The sequence below is a fragment of the Mauremys mutica genome, chromosome 4, assembly GCF_020497125.1.
Source record: "Mauremys mutica isolate MM-2020 ecotype Southern chromosome 4, ASM2049712v1, whole genome shotgun sequence".
Classification (NCBI taxonomy): domain Eukaryota; kingdom Metazoa; phylum Chordata; order Testudines; family Geoemydidae; genus Mauremys; species Mauremys mutica.
This window is the reverse complement of record NC_059075.1, coordinates 139,808,156-139,833,325: the sequence shown is the minus strand read 5'-3', so window position 1 is coordinate 139,833,325 and position 25,170 is coordinate 139,808,156. Positions and strand designations below refer to the sequence as shown.

General features: G+C 45.5%; 1 protein-coding gene across 1 annotated transcript; it reads right to left on the bottom strand.

Annotated features, from left to right (window-relative positions):
* Positions 1 to 1,115: 1,115 nt before the first annotated feature.
* Positions 1,116 to 24,683, bottom strand: LOC123369854 (C4b-binding protein alpha chain-like). The gene is made up of 15 exons (XM_045015882.1): positions 24,539 to 24,683; positions 20,503 to 20,691; positions 19,346 to 19,549; positions 18,201 to 18,389; positions 16,788 to 16,970; positions 14,414 to 14,593; positions 13,800 to 14,003; positions 12,491 to 12,679; positions 11,059 to 11,241; positions 8,685 to 8,864; positions 6,949 to 7,131; positions 5,749 to 5,934; positions 4,383 to 4,562; positions 2,529 to 2,728; positions 1,116 to 1,982 (listed from the first exon to the last, which is right to left on the bottom strand). Exons 1-15 carry the CDS (start codon positions 24,615 to 24,617, stop codon positions 1,827 to 1,829), a joined length of 2,685 nt encoding a protein of 894 aa, XP_044871817.1. The 5' UTR covers positions 24,618 to 24,683; the 3' UTR covers positions 1,116 to 1,826.
* Positions 24,684 to 25,170: the final 487 nt, after the last annotated feature.

Below are 25,170 nucleotides of genomic sequence, written 5' to 3'. Positions count from 1 at the left end.
GATTTTTTTTCCATTGGGGCATGCAAACATTTGGCAGAGATATGAGAAAAGGAAGCTTTATATAATGTGTCTGTTAGAGGCTGAGAAACTGGATGATCTAATTTAGCAAGGGACAGGGATGGGCAATAAACATTCATGTTTTGATGCTGTGTTTCCTTTGGCAAAATTCCAAATTGCAAAGAGAGATAACAGCCAACTGGCTGTTACTTAGGACAGAACACCACACCCAGAAGGTCTTATCTACTGGTACCAAGACCACTAAAGAGAGAGAACAGCTTGAGAAATGGTGATTAGAGGCCCAGGCTGACTTGGTTCATGCCACCTAAATGGATCGCAAGTGAATGGCCTCTACTGGTCCTTGTCTACAGAGAAAAGCTCAGGTTAGAGGAGTAACAGAGAGATGCAATAGGCTAAGTCAAATTAAATCCCAAGTCCCTTCATGGTGGCAGAGACTGGTTTAGGGCAGAGAGGGCTTCTCCAGAGTATGGGGGGAACAGGCAGCTAGTGTCACCCCAAAAGTAGGCTAGGCAGCCAGAGTTGCACTCATTCAGCACAACCAAGCTGCAGCTTCTAAGGTGAACTTCTAGGGAGCTCCTAATGCAGAGTTCAGCTGCTTTCTGTCCCTTGTCCCCATCTGACACCTTCCCGGAAATACAATTTGCCCTACCCTGTGAGAGTATGATGCCCCCTTAGAGCTCAGTAGCCCACAAAGCTACAATTTTGAGGTGGAGGGAATTTCTGGGCCTATATGTTACTTCTCTGCAGCTTTCTTTCAATTGGCGCCTCCTGGCTTTATACAGCCACCGATTCTCAGTAGAAGGGAGTGTAGCACTTATTTTTCTGGCCAACACAGCGTTAGCAGTTACCAAAGGATCCTTTCTACTCATCCTCTGGGTCAAATTCATCTCTGTTATTTTGGGGATCTGACTATCTTGCTGGCTCCATAAACAGGAGTAAAGATACCAGCCTAACAGTGCTGTAGACCGAAGTTTCCTGATATTCCACAGAACATGTACAGCAAGCTGCTGTCTCCTATGCTACTTCCCCAGTATGCTTCAACCATGAGCTTCTCCACATGTGAGAGGAAAAGCCAGTCTTCACTGCTTGCTCTGTCCTTGCAGTCCCTGCTGAGACTGTTCACTAGATTGAGACGGTTTTTCACTAAGAAAAGGAGCCTTTAAACACACTGGGGATTTTTAGGTCTTGTAGCCAGTGGGATAAAGATATAAAAAACAAAAAAAAACAATCAATCAATCAGCAGTTATAACAATTGCATTTTACTGTAGCCCTGGAATGCAGGAATAATTACTTGATCTCAAAAGGTATAGGTCCATTTAGTGGGCAACGGGAAAATGGCTTAGCAGGCTGTTTCTCTACAGTTACATTTCTACCATCTACTCTTGAGTGTGATTAGATATAAAAATGCTTCTGGTGATAACCCTGGTATCAATCAAAACTAGATCTGGTCAGATTGAGAAGAAAGTCTGCTGAGCTGAGTTTAAATCAAGAAGACAGGGAAGATTGCTTTGCTATCCCTTAGATTTTCAGTGGTGCACGGGGAGTTATGAACATCACTGCCCTTAAGGTTAATGTAAATCAGACAGTAGAAGAGCCATACACCCACTGTGAATGTATGTGTTATAATGCATAAAAGCTAAATGTAAGCAGCAATTATGGCAAAGCTGAAGGTTGTTGCCGTAAATTTCCAGCTGCATAGGGTCTGAAGCTTGTATGAAAATAAACCTTCAATTCATACAGTTCAATCTAGTTCCTCTACTTGCTTTCACTTTCCTAACACAATGAGGATCACAGATTTCAGCTAGTCATTACAATTTTTTAATCTCCCGCTTCAGTTTCTGAATCTCCAGATACAGTTTCTTCAGTTCCAGCAGGGTTCTCAGTTCTGTCAGAGGCACATCACAATGGAGAAACTCTTTACTCTCACGTGCTCCTGCGCATTCTTCAGTATTGCTTTGCTTTTGCTATGAAACAGAGGAAGAGGGAATGGGATTATGCTGCAGAAGAGAAGGATTCACCTTTGAAGTATTCTTGCTCCTTTTTGGGTTTGAACCCTCAGCCAGTGTGTTACATAGATCTATATCATACAGTCTGTCTGACAAAAGCCTGATACTGAAAAGGCCTTCATTGAAGTCTGTAGGGGCTGACAGTTCTATGCAACTTTGAGAAGGTTCTGAACAACTTGCAGAATCAGGCACCTGGAGTGTCAACTCCTTGAGCCAGAACTAGGCCTCCATTTACATTTTCACAGTGCTAAGCACACTGGCAACTACTCATTAAAACAGTCATAACTTTGCCCTAGCCCTACTTCAAAGCACAAGAAAGGATGGGATGGAGGAAGGACATTCTTTTGCTTTCAGATCAATTCATTTTCCCCTTCTATTGTATCAATGGCACATCTCCCTACTTGGTCCCATTGATTCATTAAAACAATGAGGACTAAGACTTTAGAAATGCAAAACACTGTTTTGTTATTACTTCAGCAAATCCCTCTGGAGTGTCATACTTACACATTTGGGTAATGCTGTCCAGTTGCCGTTGGCTGAGCAAGTAATGCTCAAGCTGTCTGTTGTAGGCAGGTACCAATGGTCTGAAAAATGGTACCCAGGAGAGCATTTGAAAGTAATGCTTTCATTTACATTGTACCACATTTTCTCATCTAATGCATTGACCATTCTTCCATTCTGCACGTCTGGCTTTGAACACTGAACTGAAAGGAAAAAGCAGACGAGAAGGCAATTCAGTGAGAGGAGATGCACTGTGAGTGCTGCTTATTGCCTGTAATGGAAAGAGGCAGCTCTACTTAAGGCCCCGTGCCCTTGGTTTACTTCACTGCAGCTGTTTTGGTTTAATCAGAGGAATAAACTACTTTTAACATAACGCCCACCGTGACTCGCTGAAAAAAACCAAACATCATGAGTTCAACAAGAAAAGGGCGTGAGTGAAATCCCACCCAGTACTGTGTATCATGGGCATTTCATGGAGTCATCGGCAGCTGAAACTCCACACTTGGGACAGCAGAGCACAGGTGCTTTGTCGGTTCATTTAAGGAAGTTTTACTGGGACAACTGTGAATCTGTCGTTCACTCCCTTGCACACTTGTGGCCTTCTTCTAAAAGCCTCTTTGGGGTACTGCAGAATTAGCCCCTCACCCCCGTTGTAGTGAGGGACAATTGCAAGTCAGTGGAGTTGCCTTGGATTTACACAGGTGGAGCCAAGGGCAGAACTTGGTCCTTAACAGTGTTTTAGGCTTCTGTAGTGACACTCATCCTGCAGGATGCCAAAGGCTTTGATTAGAGACCCCAGTGACGGGCTCTGTACAGACCCCTTAGATAACTGTAAGGAACCCCTTCCCCAATGAAACAACCACCTCTGGGGGAAGTAAGCGTGAAGGGCTATTTGAGGACTGTCTACAGAATGCAGACCTGAATGGAGAACCTGATTCTCATGCACACTACTGAGGCCTCTGGCAACAGAGAGGGGCTTAGTGTAAATGAGACTCAGTAACTGAGTCCTTAAAGTTTCATCTGGAAGTCAGCTCCCACCACTCCTTCATCTCACCTCCAACCCCCGCAGAGCAGTCTCTACAGAACTGAATGTGTCTACCTCCGAAGGAAGAAAGGCTGAGTCTGCTTTGGTGAGCTTCAGGTCTGTGACTCTGTGGAGCCAGACTTGTCAAACCTGAGGGTTCACACACTCAGCCATTCCGGCCAAGGAAGGGCTAGTCAATATCAAATTGATTAAGGGGCAGTCAGAGGCTGTTGGGTTTTTTTTTTTTTTTGCAGGCTCAGAAGTCATTGCTGTTCATTGGCATTGACTCAGTTGAGCAGTACAAGGCATCACTTTTTCAGCCTGGTACAAGCAGCCTGGGGTCCTTGATAAGCACCTTTTCTAAACTGGAAAAATCCATCATTAAATCTGGTCCACTCCTGAAGAAAGCTTCTCGGACCTAAACACCGAGGTTGCTTGGTCCTTATCCTATTAAATATATATTCCATTGATAAATATTTGCTTCTTTGGGTTCCCTTCCACGGTACAGCCAGAAGAGTTTCAGCAATGTGTGATTAGTCATAATTAGCATCTTTCTTTCAAGTACTTTCCTAACTAGTCCTCATAACACCTCTTCAGGGTAGTTTGGATCCATGATCTTCATTTTTACAGATGGGAAATGGAGGCAGAGAGGAGAAATCCCTTGCTCAAGTCACTCAAGGAGACTGGCCTGGGGCAGGAAGAGCGTAAAAACTCAAGGGCCTTGGTTTCCAGTGCCGCGCTCAGACCACCTCTCCCCTTATGGTGCTGTTACTAGAGCTCAGTGTACACGTGCCAGACCAATCGCCGTACCTCAGTTCATCATTTACACTTACCGGGCTGACAACTTGGTGCAGGAGGATTCCAGGCGTTGTCATCCTGACACTGACTCACTCTACTGCCATGGAGCAGGTAGCCTTCCTTGCAAGAGAACTGAACAGTGACACCGTATGTGAACGCTTGTCTTGTAGTCGTCATTCTTCCATTTTCAACCTGTGGCCTCGGACAGCGAACCACTGAAGGAAATAACTAAACGGTTAGTTCTACATCTGAGACAGGGAACAAATCAAGGCCAATATGCTAAATAGCAGCTGATCTGTTTCCAGGCATACTAAATATGGGGGAGGAGGGGAAACACGTCTACAGAAGAATATCAGATTCTTGACCTTTTAGCGGACGATTCACAATTACATTGAGACTATTGGGAGTGGATAACTTTATATAGCAGATTCGGTATGTGGGTGAATGCTTTCAATGCTGTTCTCTTTTTTCCCAGCCTCCTATTGCCAAATCAAGGCACCAGGGTTATTCCATTTTTTGGAATCAGGCTGTTCCCTCAAACGCTCTCTGATGTTGCATCCAGAGGGACCCATACCTAAAGGGATGATTCCAGGACAACTGGGTTGGGAACCAGATCCAGGAGATGGGTCAGTGGGGTGGGGGGAAAAGTCACTGGGAGTGAGACTCAGGCACCAGCTGGGACAAAGGTCCATTGGCTGGTGGCACTGGCCAGTGACGAAATCAGTAGGGAGTAATTATTATATGTTTGACAACAGCGGTCTGTGGCAGTTCCAGGCCAACAGTTTAGGTGGGGCACCGTAACCCTCCTTAGCGGCTCTCTAGCTCTGCCTGGGGCTAGTATCTCAGAGCCCATTCGCAAATCCCCTGATGCACCTGCCAGGCTGTACATGTTAAGCATCTCCTGCACGCAGGGGAATCCTGCTGCTCCTACTGCACTCACTATTCCATGTGGGTTGCAAGAACAGCTGTCCCTGCTGGGCTCCGTCACGTGGAAATTGGAAGATTTACCTGGTTATTTTAACAGCTGTGGGATCTATTCAGCTCTGGCAGTTTGCAGCTAGCACAGCAGTGGAGCCATCTGCACTCCAGGGTGAGGTTTGCCACCAGACCAGGAGGGATAATGCTCCACCCAAAGCTTTAGTTTCCACCCAGAGAGCCATACGGGTGAGGATACCTTGGGTCAGTGCAGCCTGAGTGCCATAGCCACACCCCCTCCCGGCTTTTTGCCACCCACGTCAGCGGTAATCCTGGACTTCCAAGATGATTGTGGGAGGGATTAGGCGCGGCAGACAGCTCTGCTCATTTTCAGCCCCACTTACAAAAAGGGTTGGGATGTTATACCTGGGTCTCCTGAAAGTACCCTCTACCCTTTGTAATTTAGAGTCATGGAGAATGACTTACCTTTGCACTGCGGGGTAGGCCCGCTCCACATCATATTTACCCCATCAGATGTGCAATAAATGGAGGACTCTCCAATCAGTGATAAACCGTCTCCGCAGCTATAGGTCACTTGTGATTCATAGGGAAAATATTCCTTCATCCCACCATTGTGCAGCCCGTTCGTGAGAGTTGGAGGTCGGCCACAGGCTACACATGGATAGAAACAGTGTATGGCCTGATGCTCCTCTCACTGACTCAGGCAACAACTAGGGCAGCCCACGAAGTTACAGGGGAATCCAGCACTTGGTATTTAGATGACAGGTAAATTCTCTTTAATGGGGGCTGTTGATGCTCAGCTGCTTGAAAGATCAGTATATTGGTCAGACCACCCCCCCATAGTGCTTAATCCTTCCAGAATCTCCTAGGCAACCATCCCAACCCTCCTGCAACCTACCAACCCTCCCCGCGTCCCCCAACAAGTGTCTCAGTCCCACTGCCCACAACATCTCCCTCAGTGTAAGAACTATCCCACTCCTGCTGCCCAGCCACACTGAATGAAGAAGTGGAGTGATTGTTGAGGATGTTACAAGGGGGCTGAGCCAGGACTAATAGGACGAAATTAAGAAAAGGAAAATTTAGGCTGAACATTAGGCAGTGCTTAATTTGTAATGAAAGAGGTGCCGGGGCTCAAACAATTTTTTTTTTAACTTTCATAACTGATGCAGCAAGCCCAGAGGGGCCGGGGCTCTGAACTGCCAGGCCCAGAGGGGCCGGGGCTCTGAACTGCCAAGCCCAGAGGTGCTGGAGCTATGAATGGCCAAGCCCAGAGGGGCCGGGGCTCTGAACTGCCAGGCCCAGAGGGGCTGAGCCCTGGCCCTGGCACAAATTAAGCAATGACATTATGAAAAAACTTACGGAAAGTGAGATCTAAGACTCTTCAATAATCTAAGCAAAGGGGTGGGAGTCCCTTCGGCTGGCACATTTAACCTTCAGCCAGAAGCAGGCCTGGAGTTTAGACTGTAGGGAATACTTAGCTGTTGATCCCCTCCCCCAGAATTGGACAAGGTCATTTATTGGCTATTTATTAATAACCTCTGAGGATCCTTCTAATAATCCCCGTAGAAGTTGAGAGGTAGGGAGGCAGCCTTCCCGCTGTTGTTACTAAGATCAGTGGCAGCATATTTCTTCTGAACGGTAGGTTCTCTTCCCGTTTATACTCACATTTATCACAAAATGGTACTGGAGGGTGCCACATCCCATCGCTCCGGCACACAATCCCCTCACTGCCTCTGAGGAAGTAGTCAGGATCACATTGAAACACCACACGGTTGGAATATGTATATTCAGTCTCGACTGGAGAGATTTGTTTTCCATTTTCAACCACTGGCTTTGGACAACGAGTCTCTGAGCAACACCAACAGTTTTTGTTCAGAATCAGACAGAAGAAAAAGGTCACAGTAGCGACATTTTCTACAATAGAGACTTTATCAGCAGGGTCTGAACCCTTTGCAAGAATCTGAGCACTGACACTAACATCAATTTCCTTAACTTTTTTTTAATTTAAAGACCCTAGTTTCTAAAGGAAGTTTTGTTTCATGGGTGTCACAATAAAAGGAAGGTGGCTTCTAAGAGGGTCTTCTCCAAAAGCTCTGTATAATATACCAGAAGGACACTGCAGGATGGTGCAGTGTGACAAGGTTTTACTGTTCTGAGTTTGGGATGGTTGAGAGAGACTCATGAGTGGCACAGCCACACGTTACTTACACAGGCCATATTCAATGCTAATAGAGCCTTTATACCACAGCACACTGGCTTGAATTCAGGATATGCCATGGGTTACAGCTAATCATTTAACTGGCGCTGTTTTTATTTTATTTATTTTCCACCTGTAAAACCAAGATCTTAGACTATGTCTACACTGTGAGAAAAGACCCTTGGTGTGGCTATGTCTGGCTTGGGTCAGCTGACTCAGGCTAATCCTGGTGCTTGGGCTGTGGGGTATAAAATTGCAGTGCAGGCGTTTGGGTTTGGGCTAAAGCCTGGGCTCTGAGACCCTGCGCGGAGGGAGAGTCTCCGAGCTTGGGCTCCATCCTGAGCCTCAAAGTCTAGCCTGCAATTTTTAGTCCCATAGCCTGGGCCTGAGTCAGCTGATCCAGGCTGAGACTTGGTTATGTTGGTATTTTTCAATGGCAGTGTAGACATACTCTATTGCAGAACATCTGATCCATGATATTAAGGGTAAGTAACCTCAAAATTACCTAAAATAGCTAATGTAACTACATAGATAAGGCTGATATCTCAGGATCTGGTAGGTCCTAATACCAAGTGTTTGTCCCAATAGAAAGGGGGATTCTTGGATTTTTAACCATATCTAACACCCCCCCAATTTCTAGCCCTGACAGCTTACCAGACATTCTACTTCAATCCTTTCAGTGGTGCAGAACTGAATTTTTATTATTGCCTGTCCTGAGCCTCAAGCCAGGGTAATCCTGAGGGGCTGGAGGGGCTTGGAAATACCATATTTTGGGGGGGGGGGAACATTTGCCACAGTATTTTAAGTTATGTATGTAATATGTGTGCGTGTGCGAGAGAGAGAGAGAGATGTTTGGGGCTGCTTATAAAATGGGGGTGTTCAAACTTCTCCTATCTGATTAGGGCTAGTGGGCAGAGGACAGCTGAGCAGGTGAAAAGTTGTACAGTAAATGCAGTTCATCACATCACACTGGTATCACCATGTCTACGGTACAGACACATTCACACAGCCAATTTCTCAGTGTGTCCTGGACCAGATTTTCAGAGGTGCTGAGCACCCACAACTCCAGCTGCAGTCAGATCTGCAGGTGCTCAGCACCTGGGGGCCTACCAGGCCCCAAAGTGCCCGCCCCCATAAGCTATTAAATTGCTCTTACATTTGTATATCAACTAAAGCAAAGAAAATTCAGCTGAAAATTACTTACTCTGACATAGTTCTGAGATTTTAGACCATGTAAAATTTGTAAGACAAGCCACATGAGGAGATACTCCAGGGATGCGTGTGTAACCTGGTCTGCAGGAGTAGGTCACTACGGTACCAACTAGAAACTCTCTGTGATCACTTCTGTCAGCGTACGCAAGCGCTGGCGGGTAGGAACATCTCCCTAACAATCCAAAACAAGACAGGGACCTGTAAAAGTCATTTAACCCTGAAACCTAGGGAGAGTGAAGCGTCCTTCTAAGAATGTGGCATGCGAGACCCAGCTGTGGAAATCATTGGCCTACATTCTGCTCACCACTGCACTGAGCGCAGAACTTGGTTCAGTAACCACAAAAATATAAAACACCTAGGAGTGAATTGTGGGCTGGGGTACGCGACAATGCACAGTTATGAGGGGACACAAACTGCAATGACTACCTGGTTCACAGGGGATAGTAATAGTAAGCAATGAGAAGCATGAATAGCAGTAATGTGTAGAGAAGTGGTGTGATGCTAGCCCCTGCATGGAATTAAAAGGATAACTGTTACATTGTTAAATACATCACCTTGCTTGAAAACAGTAAGTTTTCCCTTATGAAAAGATGGAATAAAGAGTTAGGATCTTATAGCAAATTTCCATTTGTATAGCAGCTTTTCTGAGGACCTTTCTGAGGAGCTTTATAAACATCAGTGAGTGAATTCTCATCATACCCTTCTAGAGGTAGGGTCAGCCATGTTACCCCCATTTTACAGATGGGGGGACTGAGGCAGAGAGAGATTAAAGCCAAAATCTTCAAGTGTGACAGCTCATTAAGTGCAGACAACTTGGGATCCGTAGGGATCATGCTGTAATTACTCTATGTGTTCTCTGTGAAGGCAGGGATTTCATATCACTATATCAGAGTTCATACGAACCAAAGACAGTATCGGTATTTAATTACTGATAAACCATTGCATATGATATAAAAGCATAGGGTCACAGGGGGGACTAGCCCATTTAAGAAGGAAGCCCTGTCCATCTTTGCTTTGTTAACGGCCTTCTAAGGGGACTGGAAAAAAGACACCTGGTCTACCTAAAGGGGCCAGTAGCAATTGGTAAGAGTAGGTAGTAAGGGGAAGTTGAGATTGGGTCAAAGTTCTTGAGAGAACTGCTCAGGTTCTCCAAGGAACAATAGTGGATAGCAGCTTGAGGAAGAGAACTGGGAAAAGCTCAAGGCTAAGAGAGCAGTGGAGGGGAGTTTGTCTATTGACCTCTTCCAGCCAAGAAAGAAGATCCAAGGAAACCATCTTGCGGGTCAGTGTTTCAAAGTAGGAACAGCGATCTGAGGAAAAACCCAGAAGGGGATTAGGAATACGAGCACAAGGTGAATGCCTGGCCGTTGGTTACTTTGCATTTTTGTGCAGGCCAGGGTAGGTGGACACTGCTTACTCTACTTGACTTGGGTTTTGAGTTCAGGTAAGGGATACTGTGGAGAAATGTAGGAACCTGGCACTCTGTCTCAAGAGGGACACTAAAGAAGAGCCTGTTTTTGACATTAGAGATGTGCTCTGCTATGACTTTGGATGGGTGGGGCGGATATTCTGAAGCATTAGTCCTCAGCAGGGGTATTATCAGACTGAAAAAGAATTGCTGCAAGAACATTAACAAGGGGAAACTGAGGTGGGCTGCCTGCGGGGCCACTTCTAGTCAGGAAGGGCACTTCAGGAGGCCTGTCTTGTTACCACATATGACAATAAGGAATCTCCATCTTCTATACTGTCACAGGGATACCTCAGGTGGTGTGTCATTTGTAAATGAAAGTCACAGGCACTTTCTTGCTCTCTTGCGTGAAAGGTGTTTTTTCTTTGTCCTCCCCTGAGCTGGGAAAGGACAGGCACCAAAACATTCCATGAACAAAAACTGAGAAGTCAAAATCCAGCCTTTCCACTCTGCTGTCTTCCCAGTTTAGTGCCTACAGATGAAAATTAACTGCCCCAGCATTCAAATTATCTCCCAAACTCAGAGCTGATTTTATCTGGTGTTGACTGGCCTCAGACTCTGCTCTCCGCAGCAAGCCTCACCTGGTCTTTCAGTATTAAACCTGAGCAATTAGCCCCTGTCTTTTCTCACCAATTGCTTTCCCCTGGCGTTTGAACTCTCTGGCGTTCATTGATTCCCAAAAGAAAGTGAGAAAGGAACTTCAACAGAAAAAGGCTGCAACCTAGATAGACATAAAATGGAAGAAAGGAAACTGGGGGAAAAATACAGACAGACAATCTGATACACACTATTCATATCACATTCACTCAATCATACCACATGCAACAGAATGAGTTTTAGAAAGTTGCCCCAATATAGACACCCCACAAAGCATCACCCTACTCTGTCACACACTTACCTAGGTCACAAACGGGTAGCTGCGGATACCACTTGCCATCATCTTGGCAATGAATCCTATCAGCGCCCCTGAGGATGTAACCAGGATCACACTGAAACGTTACACTGGTTCTGTGTGTATAGTTATGTGGAAGTGGAGATTTCAGGCTTCCATGTTGAATATGTGGGACTGGACACTGAGTCTCTGCAAAACACCAAACAAGGCTTTCCAGATCCTTTTATTACTTAGTGCACGTCTTTTTAAAGTGCCGATTAATCCTCCCCACACCTCTGCAAGGCAAATAAGGAAGGAAACTATTTTACAAACAGAGAAATTGAAGGCAGAGCAGCAAAGAGACTTGCCCAAAGCCTGAGAGTCAGACAATGGCAGAACCAGGATTAGAACTCAGAGGTCTCCATTGCCCAACCATGTGCTGGCACCACATCACCTCTCCATATGTTGTAATTATTCAGAATCTGAGCTGATGTGTCAGAGAAGTGGTCAGACCATAGCTCATCATTATATACATCCCATTCCCAAAATTATACAGGAAAATTTCATCTACTGTCATCTATGCACTGGCTTTCTTTGCTGCCGCTGACTAGGTAGCTTTTGTTACAAGAAAACTCAGGAGTGACACTATATGTAAATACAAATTTTTTTGTTGTCATCCTTCCATTTTCCACCACTGAGGGAAAAGAGCAAAGAGGTTGGTGCTCCGTCTAAGACAGGGAACAATGAAAGCCAAGACACTTGGAGTACTATTGGATCTATCTTCCAAGCAATCTGAACATTGTGAAAACACATGGCCACAAAAGAACATCACATTTTCTTAATCTTGCTCTTGACCTTTGTGTTTAAGGAATGTTCTTATTTCCACAGGCAGTCGCAACAGATCATTTCTTATTGCACTGGATTTGTGATGAAATTTGACTATTGGCTGGTCTCTTGGGGGGATTATGGGAATACTGGAGATGGGACAATGCAGCATTCAATACATGAACACCTTCCATGCTGCCCACTCCTCCCTGCAGCTTCCTGCTGCTAAGTTAAGCCAGCAGAGTCATTTCAACTTTTTGGATTCAGGTTGTTCCTGCAGATGTACTGCTACTGCAGACAGGGAGGATTTTAGGCTTAAGGGGATTCTGCCAGGACAGCTGTACTGGGAACCAGTAGCCAGAACAAGGGACAGATACAGGTGGTCGAGAAATCAGTGTGAAAGGAGGACTAGCATTAGCTTGGATGTGGGTCAAACACCAGATCACATATATGGGTGCTGGGTGAGAGGGGAAACTGGCAGCATGCATCTTAGGGAGTAGGTTGCTGGGAACATTTAAGGCACTGGAAAGGAGTGGTCAGCAATGGGGTGGATGGGTTATGGGGACGCATTGCACCAAATCATTCCTACCCTTTCCCAGTATGAGTCATTTTAGTGTAATGCAGAATGAGTTACCTTCACACTGAGGGGTCGGCTCGCTCCAGGTTGGAGTGACCTCATCACCAGCAATACACTGAATAGAGGCTATTCCAACAAGTGAGAAGCCTCTGTCACATTTGTAAGTTACCAATGAGCCAACAACAAAACCTCTCTTGCCCCAGTCATTGTACTGGCCATGGGAGATGTTTGGGGGTTGGGGACAAACTAGAATTGAAGAGAGAAAAATACATTATTTATACAGTAGATAAAAATCTCTAAAAAGAAAAGGAGGTGACAGATTCCCAGCATTTCCTGATGCCATTACAGCAAAAAACAGTCTTTCCATAATACCTGAAAGAACACCCCAGGTATGGCCATCAATCTGCTATCTCGGTGTTCATCTCTTGCTGTGCATGGCATCAGGACAGCACACACAAAAACGATAAAAAGATGGTTAAGTGTTTATGTGGCCATTCGGCTGCTGTGACAGTCATTCACATGCTCCGTGAACAGCATTGAAACAGGGATGATGATGATCCAGACAGATGCTGAATGCCTGCAGCTTCCACTGACTAGGTCAGGCCTTGACTCAGTAAATTGGCCCTGTTACACTTCGACTTCTCCAAATCCATATCTGAACCTCCTCCAGCTGCTCAAAGTTCTCCCAGCTTCCTAATCTTCCTCCAAGCTACCAAACCTTCTGAGTCCCTCAACAAACACCTCAGCTCCAACCCCACAACTAAACCTTCCCTATAGATACACAGAGCCATCCTTATCCCCAGCTGCCCATCGCTTCCAAACTAGCGAAGGGGGAGGTTAGTTAGGGTGACACAAGGGGGTAGCCCTAGGTCTGAGGATTAATATAGTTGTTCTTAGTGGATGGTTTTAGTCGTTGGAGGTCACCCATGGAATTAATACACATTTTATAGCGTGATGGTAAACTAGTCCCAGGGCTCCTCATGTACATACACCCACGGCTCGGTAAATGCCTTTGAGCGACTAAAATCCTCACAAGGCCTTTGGAAAATAATTGGATGCCTGAAACTCTTTTCAGGTACTGTGCATTGAGATCTGATTCCCTCCGCAGTTTGCATTTGCACCACTGTCCTCCTTTAAGAGGAGCATAGGAGGAATATCATCTTTAATCTGTACCAGGAGCTCCATACAACCCACAGTAACAAAGGCTGCTATGAGATGCACTGAATCTCAGGGTCCCAGCCCGTAAGGGACTGGGGCATACTCAGGCTGGCCTAGCAGTCACAGCTGGGCTGAGGATTGCCCAACAGGGACAAGAGCCACCAGGCCAGAGTTGGAAGAATCACAGTCCTCCACCATTTATACTGACCTCGTTCGCAAACTGGTACAGCAGGATCCCATGTGCCATCATGTTTGCAGTGAATCTGAGCATTCCCGTTGATATTGCCTTTGATACCATACCCCAAATCACATTCAATTGTAACACTGTCCCCAAACACATAGGTCTCCTCTCCAGGTCTAGGCATCGGTGTCGGTGTCCCATTGTTAACATCTGGAGCTGGACAACGAACTTCTGAGAAACACCAACAACAGCAACAGCGTTAAGTCAGAGCTAAGACAATTGTGTGGCGGCAGATTCATTTTACCAGGTGGAGCTGAAAGCTTTTCAAGCGATAGAAAATTGGCATTTCCTTGACATTGAGAAAAGTTGTACAGTAAATGCAGTTCATCACATCACACTAGTATCGCCATGTCTATGGTACAGACACATTCACACAGCCAATTTCTCAGTGTGTTCTGGACCAGATTTTCAGAGGTGCTGAGCACCCACAACTCCAGCTGCAGTCAGATCTGCAGGTGCTCAGCACCTGGGGGTCTACCAGGCCCCAAAGTGTCCCCCACACCCCCATAAGGTATTACATTTCTCTTTAATTGTATATAAACTAAAGCAAAGAAAATTGAGGCAAAAATTGAGTTACTTACTCTGACATAATTCTGAGAGTTTAGACCATGTAAAATTTGTAAGACAAGTCACATGAGGGGATACTCCAGGGATGCGTGTGAAACCTCGTCTACAGGAGTAGGTCACTACAGTACCAACTAGAAACTCTCTGTGATGGCTTCTGTCAGCGTACACAAGCGCTGGCGGGTAGGAACATCTCCCTGACAATCCAAAACAAGACAGGGACCTGTAAAAGTCATTTAACCCTGAAATCTAGGGACAGTGAAGCGTCCTTCTAAGAATGTGGCATGTGAGACCCAGCTGTCGAAATCAGTGGCCTACATTCTGCTCACCACTGCACTGAGCGTAGAACTTGGTTCAGTAACCGCAAAAACAAGTAGGGCTGAATTGTGGGCTGGGGTACGTGACAATGCAAAGTTATGAGGGGAAGGGACACAAACTGCAATGACTACCTGGTTCACAGGGGGTAGTAATAGTAAGCAATGAGATACATGAATAGCAGTAATCTGTAGTGAAGTGGTGTGATGCTAGCCCCTGCATGGAATTAAAAGGAGAATTGTTACATTGTTAAATACATCACCTTGCTTGAAAACAGTAAGTTTTCCCTTATGAAAAGATGGAATAAAGAGTTAGGATCTTATAGCAAATTTCCATTTGTATAGCAGCTTTTCTGAGGACCTTCCTGAGGAGCTTTATAAACATCAGTGAGTGAATTCTCATCATACCCTTCTAGAGGTAGGGTCAGCCATGTTACGCCCATTTTACAGATGGGGGGACTGAGGCAGAGAGCAATTAAAGCCAAAATCTTCAAGTATGACAGCTCATTAAGGGTAGACAACTTGGGATCCGTAGGGATCATGCTGTAATTACTCTATGTGTTCTCTGTGAAGGCAGGGATTTCATATCACTATATCAGAGTTCATATGAACAGAAGACAGTATCGGTATTTAATTACTGATAAACCATTGCATATGATATAAAAGCATAGGGTCACAGGGGGGACTAGCCCATTTAAGAAGGAAGCCCTGTCCATCTTTACTTTGTTAATGGCCTTCTAAGGGGACTGGAAAAAAGACACCTGGTCTACCTAAAGGGGCCGGTAGCAATTGGTAAGCATAGGTAGTAATGGGAAGTTGAGATTGGGTCAAAGTTCTTGAGAGAACTGCTCAAGTTCTCCAAGGAACAATAGTGGATAGAAGCTTGAGGAAGAGAACTGGGAAAAGCTCAAGGCTAAGAGAGCAGTGGAGGGGAGTTTGTCTATTGACCTCTTCCAGCCAAGAAAGAAGATCCAAGGAAACCATCTTGCGGGTCAGTGTTTCAAAGTAGGAACAGCGATCTGAGGAAAAACCCAGAAGGGGATTAGGAATACGAGCACAAGGTGAGTGGCCAGGTTACTTTACATTTTTGTGCAGGCCAGGGTAGGTGGACACTGCTTACTCTACTTGATTTGGGTTTTGAATTCAGGTAAGGGATACTGCGGAGAAATGTAGGAACCTGGCACTCTGTCTCAAGAGGGACACTAAAGAAGAGCCTGTTTTTGACATTAGAGATGTGCTCTGCTATGACTTTGGATGGGTGGGGCGGATATTCTGAAGCATTAGTCCTCAGCAGGGGTATTATCAGACTGAAAAAGAATTGCTGCAAGAATATTAACAAGGGGAAACTGAGGTGGGCTGCCTGCGGGGCCACTTCTAGTCAGGAAGGGCACTTCAGGAGGCCTGTCTTGTTACCACATATGACAATAAGGAATATCCGTCTTCTATACTGTCACAGGGATACCTCAGGTGGTGTGTCATTTGTAAATGAAAGTCACTGGCGCTTTCTTGCTCTCTTGCGTGAAAGGTGTTTTCTTTGTCCTCCCCTGAGCTGGGAAAGGACAGGCACCAAAACATTCCATGAACAAAAACCGAGAAGTCAAAATCCAGCTTTTCCACTCTGCAGTCTTCCCAGTTTAGTGCCTGCAGATGAAGATTAACTGTCCCAGCATTTGAATTACCTCCCAAACTGAGAGCTGATTTTATCTGGTGTTGACTGGCCTCAGACTCTGCTCTCCGCAGCAAACCACACCTGGTCTTTCAGTATTAAACCTGGGCAATTAGCCCCTGTCTTTTCTCACCCTATGTTTTCCCCTGGGGTCTGAACTCTCTAGCGTTCATCTGATTCCCAAAAGAAAATGAGAAAGGAACTTCAACAGAAAAAGGCTGCAGCCTAGATAAACATAAAATGGAAGAAAGGAAGCTGAGGGGAAAAGACAGACTGATAATCTAATACACACTATTCATATCATATTCACTCAATCATACCACATGCAACAGAATGAGTTTTCTAGGCTATAGAAAACTGCCCCAATATAGACACCCCACAAAGCATCACCCTACTCTGTCACACACTTACCTGGGTCACAAACGGGTAGCTGCGGATACCACTTGCCATCAGCTTGGCAATGAATCCTATCAGCGCCCCTGAGGGTGTAACCAGGATCACACTGAAATGTGACATTGGTTCCTTGTGTATAGTTAAGTGGAAGTGGAGATTTCAGGCTTCCATGTTGAATATGTGGGACTGGACACTGAGTCTCTGCAAAACACCAAACAAGGCTTTCCAGATCCTTTTATTACTTAGTGCATGTCTTTTTAAAGTGTCGATTAATCCTCCCCACACCTCTGCAAGGCAAATAAGGAAGGAAACTAACAAACAGAGAAACTGAGGCAGAGCAACAAAGAGACTTGCCCAAAGCCTGAGAGAAAGACAATGGCAGAACCAGGATTAGAACTCAGAGGTCTCCATTGCCCAACCATGTGCTGGCACCACATCACCTCTCCATATGTTGTCATTACTCAGAATCTGAGCTGATGTGTCAGAGAAGTGGTCAGACCATAGCTCATCATTATATACATCCCACTCCCAAAATTATACAGGGAAATTTCATCTACTGTCATCTATGCACTGGCTTTCTTTGCTGCCGCTGACTGGGTAGCTTTTGTTACAAGAATGACACTATATGTAAATACAAATATTTTTGTAGTCATCCTTCCATTTTCAACCACTGAGGGAAAAGAGCAAAGAGGTTGGTGCTCAGTCTAAGACAGGGAACAATGAAAGCCAAGACACTTGGAGTACTGCTGGATCTATCTTCCAAGCAATCTGAACATTGTGAAAACACATGGCCACAAAAGAACATCACATTTTCTTAATCTTGCTCTTGACCTTTGTGTTTAAGGAAAGTTCTTATCTCCACAGGCAGTTGCAACAGATCATTTCTTATTGCACTGGATTTGTGATGAAATTTGACTACTGGCAGGTCTCCTGGGGGGATTATGGGAACACTGGAGATGGGACAATGCAGAATTCAATACATGAACACCTTCCATGCTGCCCGCTCCTCCTTGCAGCTTCCTGCTGCTAAGTCAAGCCACCGGGGTCATTTCAACTTTTTGGATTCAGACTGTTCCTGCAAATGTCTACTGCAGACAGGGAGGATTATAGGCTTAAGAGGATGCTCTCAGGACAGCTGTACTGGGAACCAGTAGCCAGAACAAGGGACAGATACAGGTGGTGGAGAAATCAGTGTGAAAGGAGGACAAGCATTAGCTTGGATGTGGGTCAAACACCAGATCACATATATGGGTGCTGGGTGAGAGGGGAAACTGGCAGCATGCGTCTTAGGGAGTAGGTTGCTGGGAACATTTAAGGCACTGGAAAGGAGTGGTCAGCAATGGAGTGGATGGGTTATGGGGATACATTGCACCAAATCATTCCTACCCTTTCCCAATACGTGTCATTTTTGGGTAATGCAGAATGAGTTACCTTCACACTGAGGGGTCGGCTCGCTCCAGGTTGGAGTGACCTCATCACCAGCGATACACTGAATAGAGGCTATTCCAACAAGTGAGAAGCCTCTGTCACATTTGTAAGTTACTGATGAGCCAACAAAAAAACCTCTCTTGCCCCCGTCATTGTACTGGCCGTGGGAGATGTTTGGGGGTTGGGCACAAACTAGAATTGAAAAGAGAAAAATACATTATTTATATAGTAGATAAAAATCTCTAAAAAGAAAAGGAGGTGACAGATTCCCAGCATTTCCTGATGCCATTACAGCAAAAAGCAGTCTTTCCATAATACCTGAAAGAACACCCCAGGTATGTCCATCAACCTGCTATCTTAGTGTTCATCTTGAGCTGTGAGTGGCATCAGGACAGCACACACAAAAATAATGAAAAGATGGTTAAGTGTTTATGTGGCCATTTGGCTGCTGTGACAGTCATTCACGTGATCCGTGAACAGCACTGAAACATGGATGATGATGATGATCCAGAGAGATGCTGAGCGCCTGCAGCTTCCATTGACTAGGTCAGGCCTTGATTCAGTAAATTGGCCCTGTTAGGTAATAAAGGTAGTAATTGGAGATATACTAATCTCCTAGAACTAGAAGGGACCTTGAAAGGTCATTGAGTCCAGCCCCCTGCCTTCACTAGCACGGCCAATTTTTGCCCTAGATCTCTAAGTGGTCTCCTCAAGGATTGAACTCACAACCCTGGGTTTAGCAGGCCAATGCTTAAACTACTGAGCTATCCCTCCCCTCTGATATGCTGCCACTCCTCCAAATCCAGATTTGAATCTCCTTCAGTTGCTCAAAGTTCTCCCAGCTTCCCAATCTTCCTCCAAGCTACCAAACCCTCTGAGTCCCCCAACAAACACCTCAGCCCACCCCCACAACTGAACCTTCCCTGTAGATACACAGAGCCATCCTTATCCCCAGCTGCCCATCGCTTCCAAACTAGCAAAGGGGGAGGTTAGTTAGGGTGACACAAGGGGATAGCCCTAGGTCTGAGGGTTAATATAGTTGTTCTTAGTGGATGGTTTTAGTTGTTGGAGGTCACCCATGGAATTAGGGGACAAGAACCACCAGGCCAGAGTTGGAAGAATCATAGTTCTCCACCATTTATACTGACCTCGTTCGCAAACTGGTACGGCAGGATCCCACTTGCCATCATGTTTGCAGTGAATCTGAGCATTTCCATTGATACTGTCTTTAATACCATACCCCAAATCACATTCAATTGTAACATTGTCCCCAAACGCATAGGTCTCCTCTCCAGCTCTAGGCATCAGTGTCTGTGTTCCATTGTTAACATCTGGAGCTGGACAACGAACTTCTGAGAAACACCAACAACAGCAACAGCGTTAAATCACAGCAAAGACAATTGTGGGGCTGCAGATTCATTTTACCCGATGAAGCCGAAAACTTTGCAAACTATAGAAAATTGGCATTTCCTTGACATTGCTGAAGAGGCTTGGTTTTAGAGAAAGTTTTCTCTCCTGGGCAGAAATAGCATGTGGGTCAAGGGCCTTCATTTCCATTGTTCTTATGACAGCTGTTCTGATTGCAGCTGGCAGAGAATTTTTGGCCTTCATTACAGATAGACTCAGTGATTAGCACCTGCTGTGTTATGACCATACTGTGTACAAGAAGGCAGGTGATATGCTGTGATCTATCCTGATCGCTATCTACTTTAGGTGCAGATGGAGATGGTGGATGGGGGCAACAGATCTGTCTGTAAGCATAGAAAGGTGGCAGATTTTAAGAGGCACAACATGGAATTCATAGCCCAGGGGTAATATGCAAACTTTAAGCTACTGTTTTACTTTCCCAGTACTGGACTGCTCCACGCAGACAGCCCTGGGGACCTGTGCCCAGCTGCCTATGGGTTTGGCTTCAGCTTTACCCAGAATCTCTGCAGTGCTATGTGCTGTGAAACGCCCCAACACACCCCTCCCACTGGCACATCACTTACTCCAAGCCTTGCAAGAGGATCCTAGGAAGACAGTCCTATTGTTGTCTTCAGGTGAAGTCCTCTTCTTGATACATCCAGGGCATTTAAAAACCTGTTCTGTCACTCTGGACCTTTTACTTGGAAGTGAGGATTGCACCTCGAATTGCTAACCATAATCCCCAGTGTTAGCAGGGAGAGAAGACCCTGACTCTCCTTCCTTCTCTCTCATCCCCTCTCTACGCTTTGAACCATACACAAGCTGACTATAAGCACAATCTCCCCATTGGTGTTAAATTTCCTCAATTAAAACAAAGATGATTTGGCCAAACACTTACTCTGACAAAAGTTCGGAGCTGAAGACCAGGTCGAATTTTGAAGACAAGTTACATTCCCTTGCCTTATTCCAGCGATCAGCTTATAACCTGGGCGGCAGCCATATTTAATCACCATCCCGGCTGGAATCAATGTGCCAACATTAGTCTTCAGAACAGCATTGGGAATGTCAGGTGGATCAACACAATAACCTAAGGGTAAAACATGAAGAATATGAGGACATACTTAGCCAGGAAAACCTATTGAGGTGAAATCTCCTCTACAAGAATGTGATGTGAAAGACATAGCTGGGGAAAATCAGAGGTCCATATTCTACTCTCCCTCACTCAGATCCATGCAATCCCATTGCCCAGAATTTAGCTCAGTCATTGCAAGGAAACCGCATAGAAAATACAAGAATAACAAATGGGAATATGGGTGGCAGTCACTATACGATTCTAGCCTGCGTTTCAAATTAGAAAGGGAAATGCAAAGCTCTAACCTAAACCAGATGGTGTTTCTGTTTGTCTGTAACATTCAGTGTTGTTGTAGTCATCATGGTCCCAGGATATTAGAAAGAGGCAAGGTGGGTGAGGGAATATCTTATTGGTGAGAGACACAAGTTTAGAGCTTACACAGAGCTCTTCTGCACGTTGGTAACATGGTAACTTCTGAACACCACATCCAATCAATGCCAAAATTTTTGGGAGCATTATAGGCATCAGTAGGCAGAAGCCTATTCATTTTGGTGGAATGTGGACAATTGGAAGATGGATGGGGAACAAACAGAGCTTCTTACATCTGGTAATTGTCAATAGATCAAAGAACTGGTTGATCACAGCCATTAACACCTTCTGGCATAATACCTGCCATCTCAACACTGCCTGTTCTCCCAGTACCATTTAAAACAGGGGATGGCAAACTATGGCCCATCAAGGCTTTCAATCAGGCCTGTGGGAAACAGAGCGGGGTGGGAGGGTGGCTCACAGGGATCTCGTGGTGGAGAATGGAGGAATGAAAGAAGCCCAGTGGTGTGAGCAATGATCTCAGCCTACAGATGTAACCAAGTGTCCAAACCTCTAGTTAATTTCAAACTATAGAATGGTTTAAACCGGAATCCCTGTTTTCAATGGTAAAGTCATTTAACAGCAGCATCATGGGGCTGTCTCAACTCAGTGAGCTTCAGGCTGCCGTGACAATTTCCTCTTTTTTAAAAAACAAAACATGAAACTGGTTGCACAACTGCAATAGGTGTCAGTTCAGTGCACATCCCCACAGGCAAGCCAGAAGCACTCCTGCTCCTGAGCCAGCTTGTATACCCAGCCTCAGTCAGGCTGGGCAGACTGCGCACTGCAGATCCCGCATGGAGATTCTCTCACCAAGTCAGTTATGCTCAGTAGCAATTACATTAGCAGTGGTCCTATTCCGGTCACAATCACACTGATCAGGTGCCAGGGAAATGCTGGTCACTATTAGAAGTTAGAACCCCCTATTCATATCCCCCCTTAGTCTCCCCTTTTCCAAGCTGAAAAGTCCTAGCCTCTCTAATCTCTCCTCACATGGGACCTGTTCCAATCCCCCAGTCATTTTAGTTGCCCTTTTCTGAACTTTTTCTAATGCCAGAATATCTTTTTTGAGATGAGGACTGTATGCAGTATTCAAGATGTGGGCCTACCATGTATTTATATAAGGGCAATAAGATATTCTCTGTCTTATTCTCTATCCCTTTTTGAATGATTCCTAACATCCTGTTTGCTTTTTTGACTGCCGCTGCACACTGCGTGGACATCTTCAGCGAGTTATCCACGATGACTCCAAGATCAATGTCCTGATAAGTTGTAGCTAAATTAGCCTCCCTTGTATTGTATGTATAGTTGGGGTTATTTTTTCCAATGTGCATTACTTTACATTTATCCACATTACATTTCATTTGCCATTTAATTGCCCAATCACTTAGTTTTGTGAGAGCTTTTTGAAGTTCTTCACAGTCTGCTTTGGTTTTAACTATCTTGAGCAGTTTAGTATCATCTGCAAACTTTGCCACCTCACTTTTTACCCCTTTCTCCAGATCATTTATGAATAAGTTGAATAGGATTGGTCCTAGCACTGACCTTTGGGGAGCACCACTAGTTACCCCTCTCTATTCTGAAAATTAACCATTTATTCTTACCCTTTGTTCCCTGTCTTTTAACCAGTTCTCAATCCATGAAAGGATCTTCCCTCTTATCCCATAACAACTTAATTTATGTAAGAGCCTTTGGTGAGGGATCTTGTCAAAGGCTTTCTGGACATCTAAGTACACTATGTCCACTGGATCCTCCTTGTCCACATGTTTGTTGACCTCTTCAAAGAACTCTAATAGATCAGTAAGACATGATTGCCCTTTACAGAAGCCTCGTTGACTTTTGCCCCACAATTTATGTTCTTCTATGTGTCTGACAATTTTATTCTTTACTATTGTTTCAACTAATTTGTCCGATACTGACGTTAGACTTACCGGTCTGTAATTGCCGGGATCACCTCTAGAGCCCTTTTTAAATATTGGCGTTACATTAGCTATCTTCCAGTCATTGGGTACAGAAGCTGATTTAAAGGACAGGTTGCAAACCATAATAGTGCCACAATTTCACATTTGAGTTCTTTCAGAACGCCTGGATGAATGCCATCTGGTCCCGGTGACCTGTTACTGTAAAGTTGATCAATTAATTCCAAAACCTCCTCTAGTGACACTTCAATCTGTGACAATTCCTCAGGTTTGTCACCTACAAAGGATGGCTCAGGTTTGGGAATCTCCCTAACATCCTCAGCCATGAAAACTGAAGCAAAGAATTCATTTAGTTTCTTGGCAATGACTTTATTGTCTTTAAGCGCTCCTTTTGTGTCTCGATTATCAAGGGGCCCCGCTCGTTGTTAAGCAGGCTTCCTGCTTCTGATGTACTTAAAAAACATTTTGTTTGGAGTTTTTGGCTAGCTGTTCTTCAAACGCCTTTTTGGCTTTTCTTATTACATTTTTACATTGAATTTGGCAATGTTTATGCTCCTTTCTATTGACCTCACTAGGATTTGACTTCCACTTTTTAAAAGATGCCTTTTTTATCTCTCACTGCTTCTTTTACATGGTTGTTAAGCCACGGTGGCTCTTTTTTAGTTCTTTTACTGTGTTTTTTAATTTGTGGTACACATTTAAGTTGGGCCATTATTGTGTCTTTGAAAAGTGTCGATGCAGCTTGCCACTGCTATGCAGGAGTCACTGCCCAAACACAGGCTGCACGCAAGGCTGGTCAGTTTTGTTCAAAGGCTGTGTGTGCGTGTATGTCCATGAACAGAAGCACCCAGGGAATAGGCAGAGAGAACCTGCCCAGGCAGCCAGAAGCAGACAAAGAAGGAGCAGGAAAGCCAAGGAGATGGCAAGAAATGCACCGGTAATGTGGTCTGAGAGAAAATGGAGAGCAGGAGCTTTTCAGTAGTGTGCTGGCAGGAACGAGGCTTGGAACGGTGAGCAAAAAACCTGTCTCCAGTGTGATTCCTACTGTTTCGGGGAATCAGGACTTTTGTCTCCTTTCTCTGTGAATAAACAGGATTGCATCAAAGAAATACCGAGCTCCATCATCAATTTCTCCTCCTAATAGAAACAGCCTGCCAGACCCTGCGTATTGGCTAACTGCTCAGGCCAAACAGTTCTTTTCAACCTGTCGCGTCCAAGCATTTACAGTGTGAGCTCAACTTGAAACATGGGAGTCGCCCCATGGAAGTCAACACTATCTATGTGCTTAAAGTTATGCACGTGCTCAAGAGCTTGTGGAACGGGGCCTTAAGGAAAGAAAAGCACCGTCTCCATTTGGAACCGCAGGAGAAACGTAGCAAGGCAGAGCTGGAATTTGGCCAGGAAACCAGGATCAGAGCGGTAAGAACGGCATGGGATCTTCAGCGACCACAAGCGCTCAGGAGCTTGCCAGAGGGAAGCAAAGGGAGAATCAAGGGATGTGAGCGTAGGGGAAAGCCAGGAGAGGGGAGAAGGTGGGGATGGGATCGAAGGGAGAGGCTCATTCTCCTACTCACTGAGAGCTCCCCCAGGCGGCAGCATGAGTACCAGGGTCCCCAGGAGCCGCAGGGTCCAGCCAGAGGGAAGTGACATCATGGTGCCAGGTGAGTTCCCAGAGAATGGTGGTGACAGCGCAGTCCAGGAAGGGCTGCAGCCGCTCCTCACCCTGCGCCCTATGCAACACGGACCCCAGGCATGGCCACCCATAGGCACATGATGCAAGGGGAAGTGGGAGTCTGTGCGCTGCCGCTGCAGGGGCCCAGGAAGGGGATGGGCAGAGGGTGCACATGCTGCCCAGCCCCCTCTGTAGTGTTGTTCTCATGGCACAGTGCAAGTGGTAGAGCCGGATGCAGCTGCAGTTAGTACCGTAACAGAGGCAGACTATGGTCACCCCCTCAGCATAGGAAACACCTGGGGGTGACAGCATTTCCTCCCCGTGCCTCCTTCCAAAGGCGGGGCGGCATCAGAAGAACGAGACAGAGGGGTATTAATGTCCAGCATCCCCTGCAGGCTGCACATGATTGTTCTTTCTTTACAGAGGGAGCTGCTGGCTGGTGTAAAGTTTGCAGAGAGAAGCACCTGCCGTTGCAGCACTGTACAGCTAAGGTGTCTCAGTGGAAGGGAAACGCAGCATTGTTATTTTTCTGCC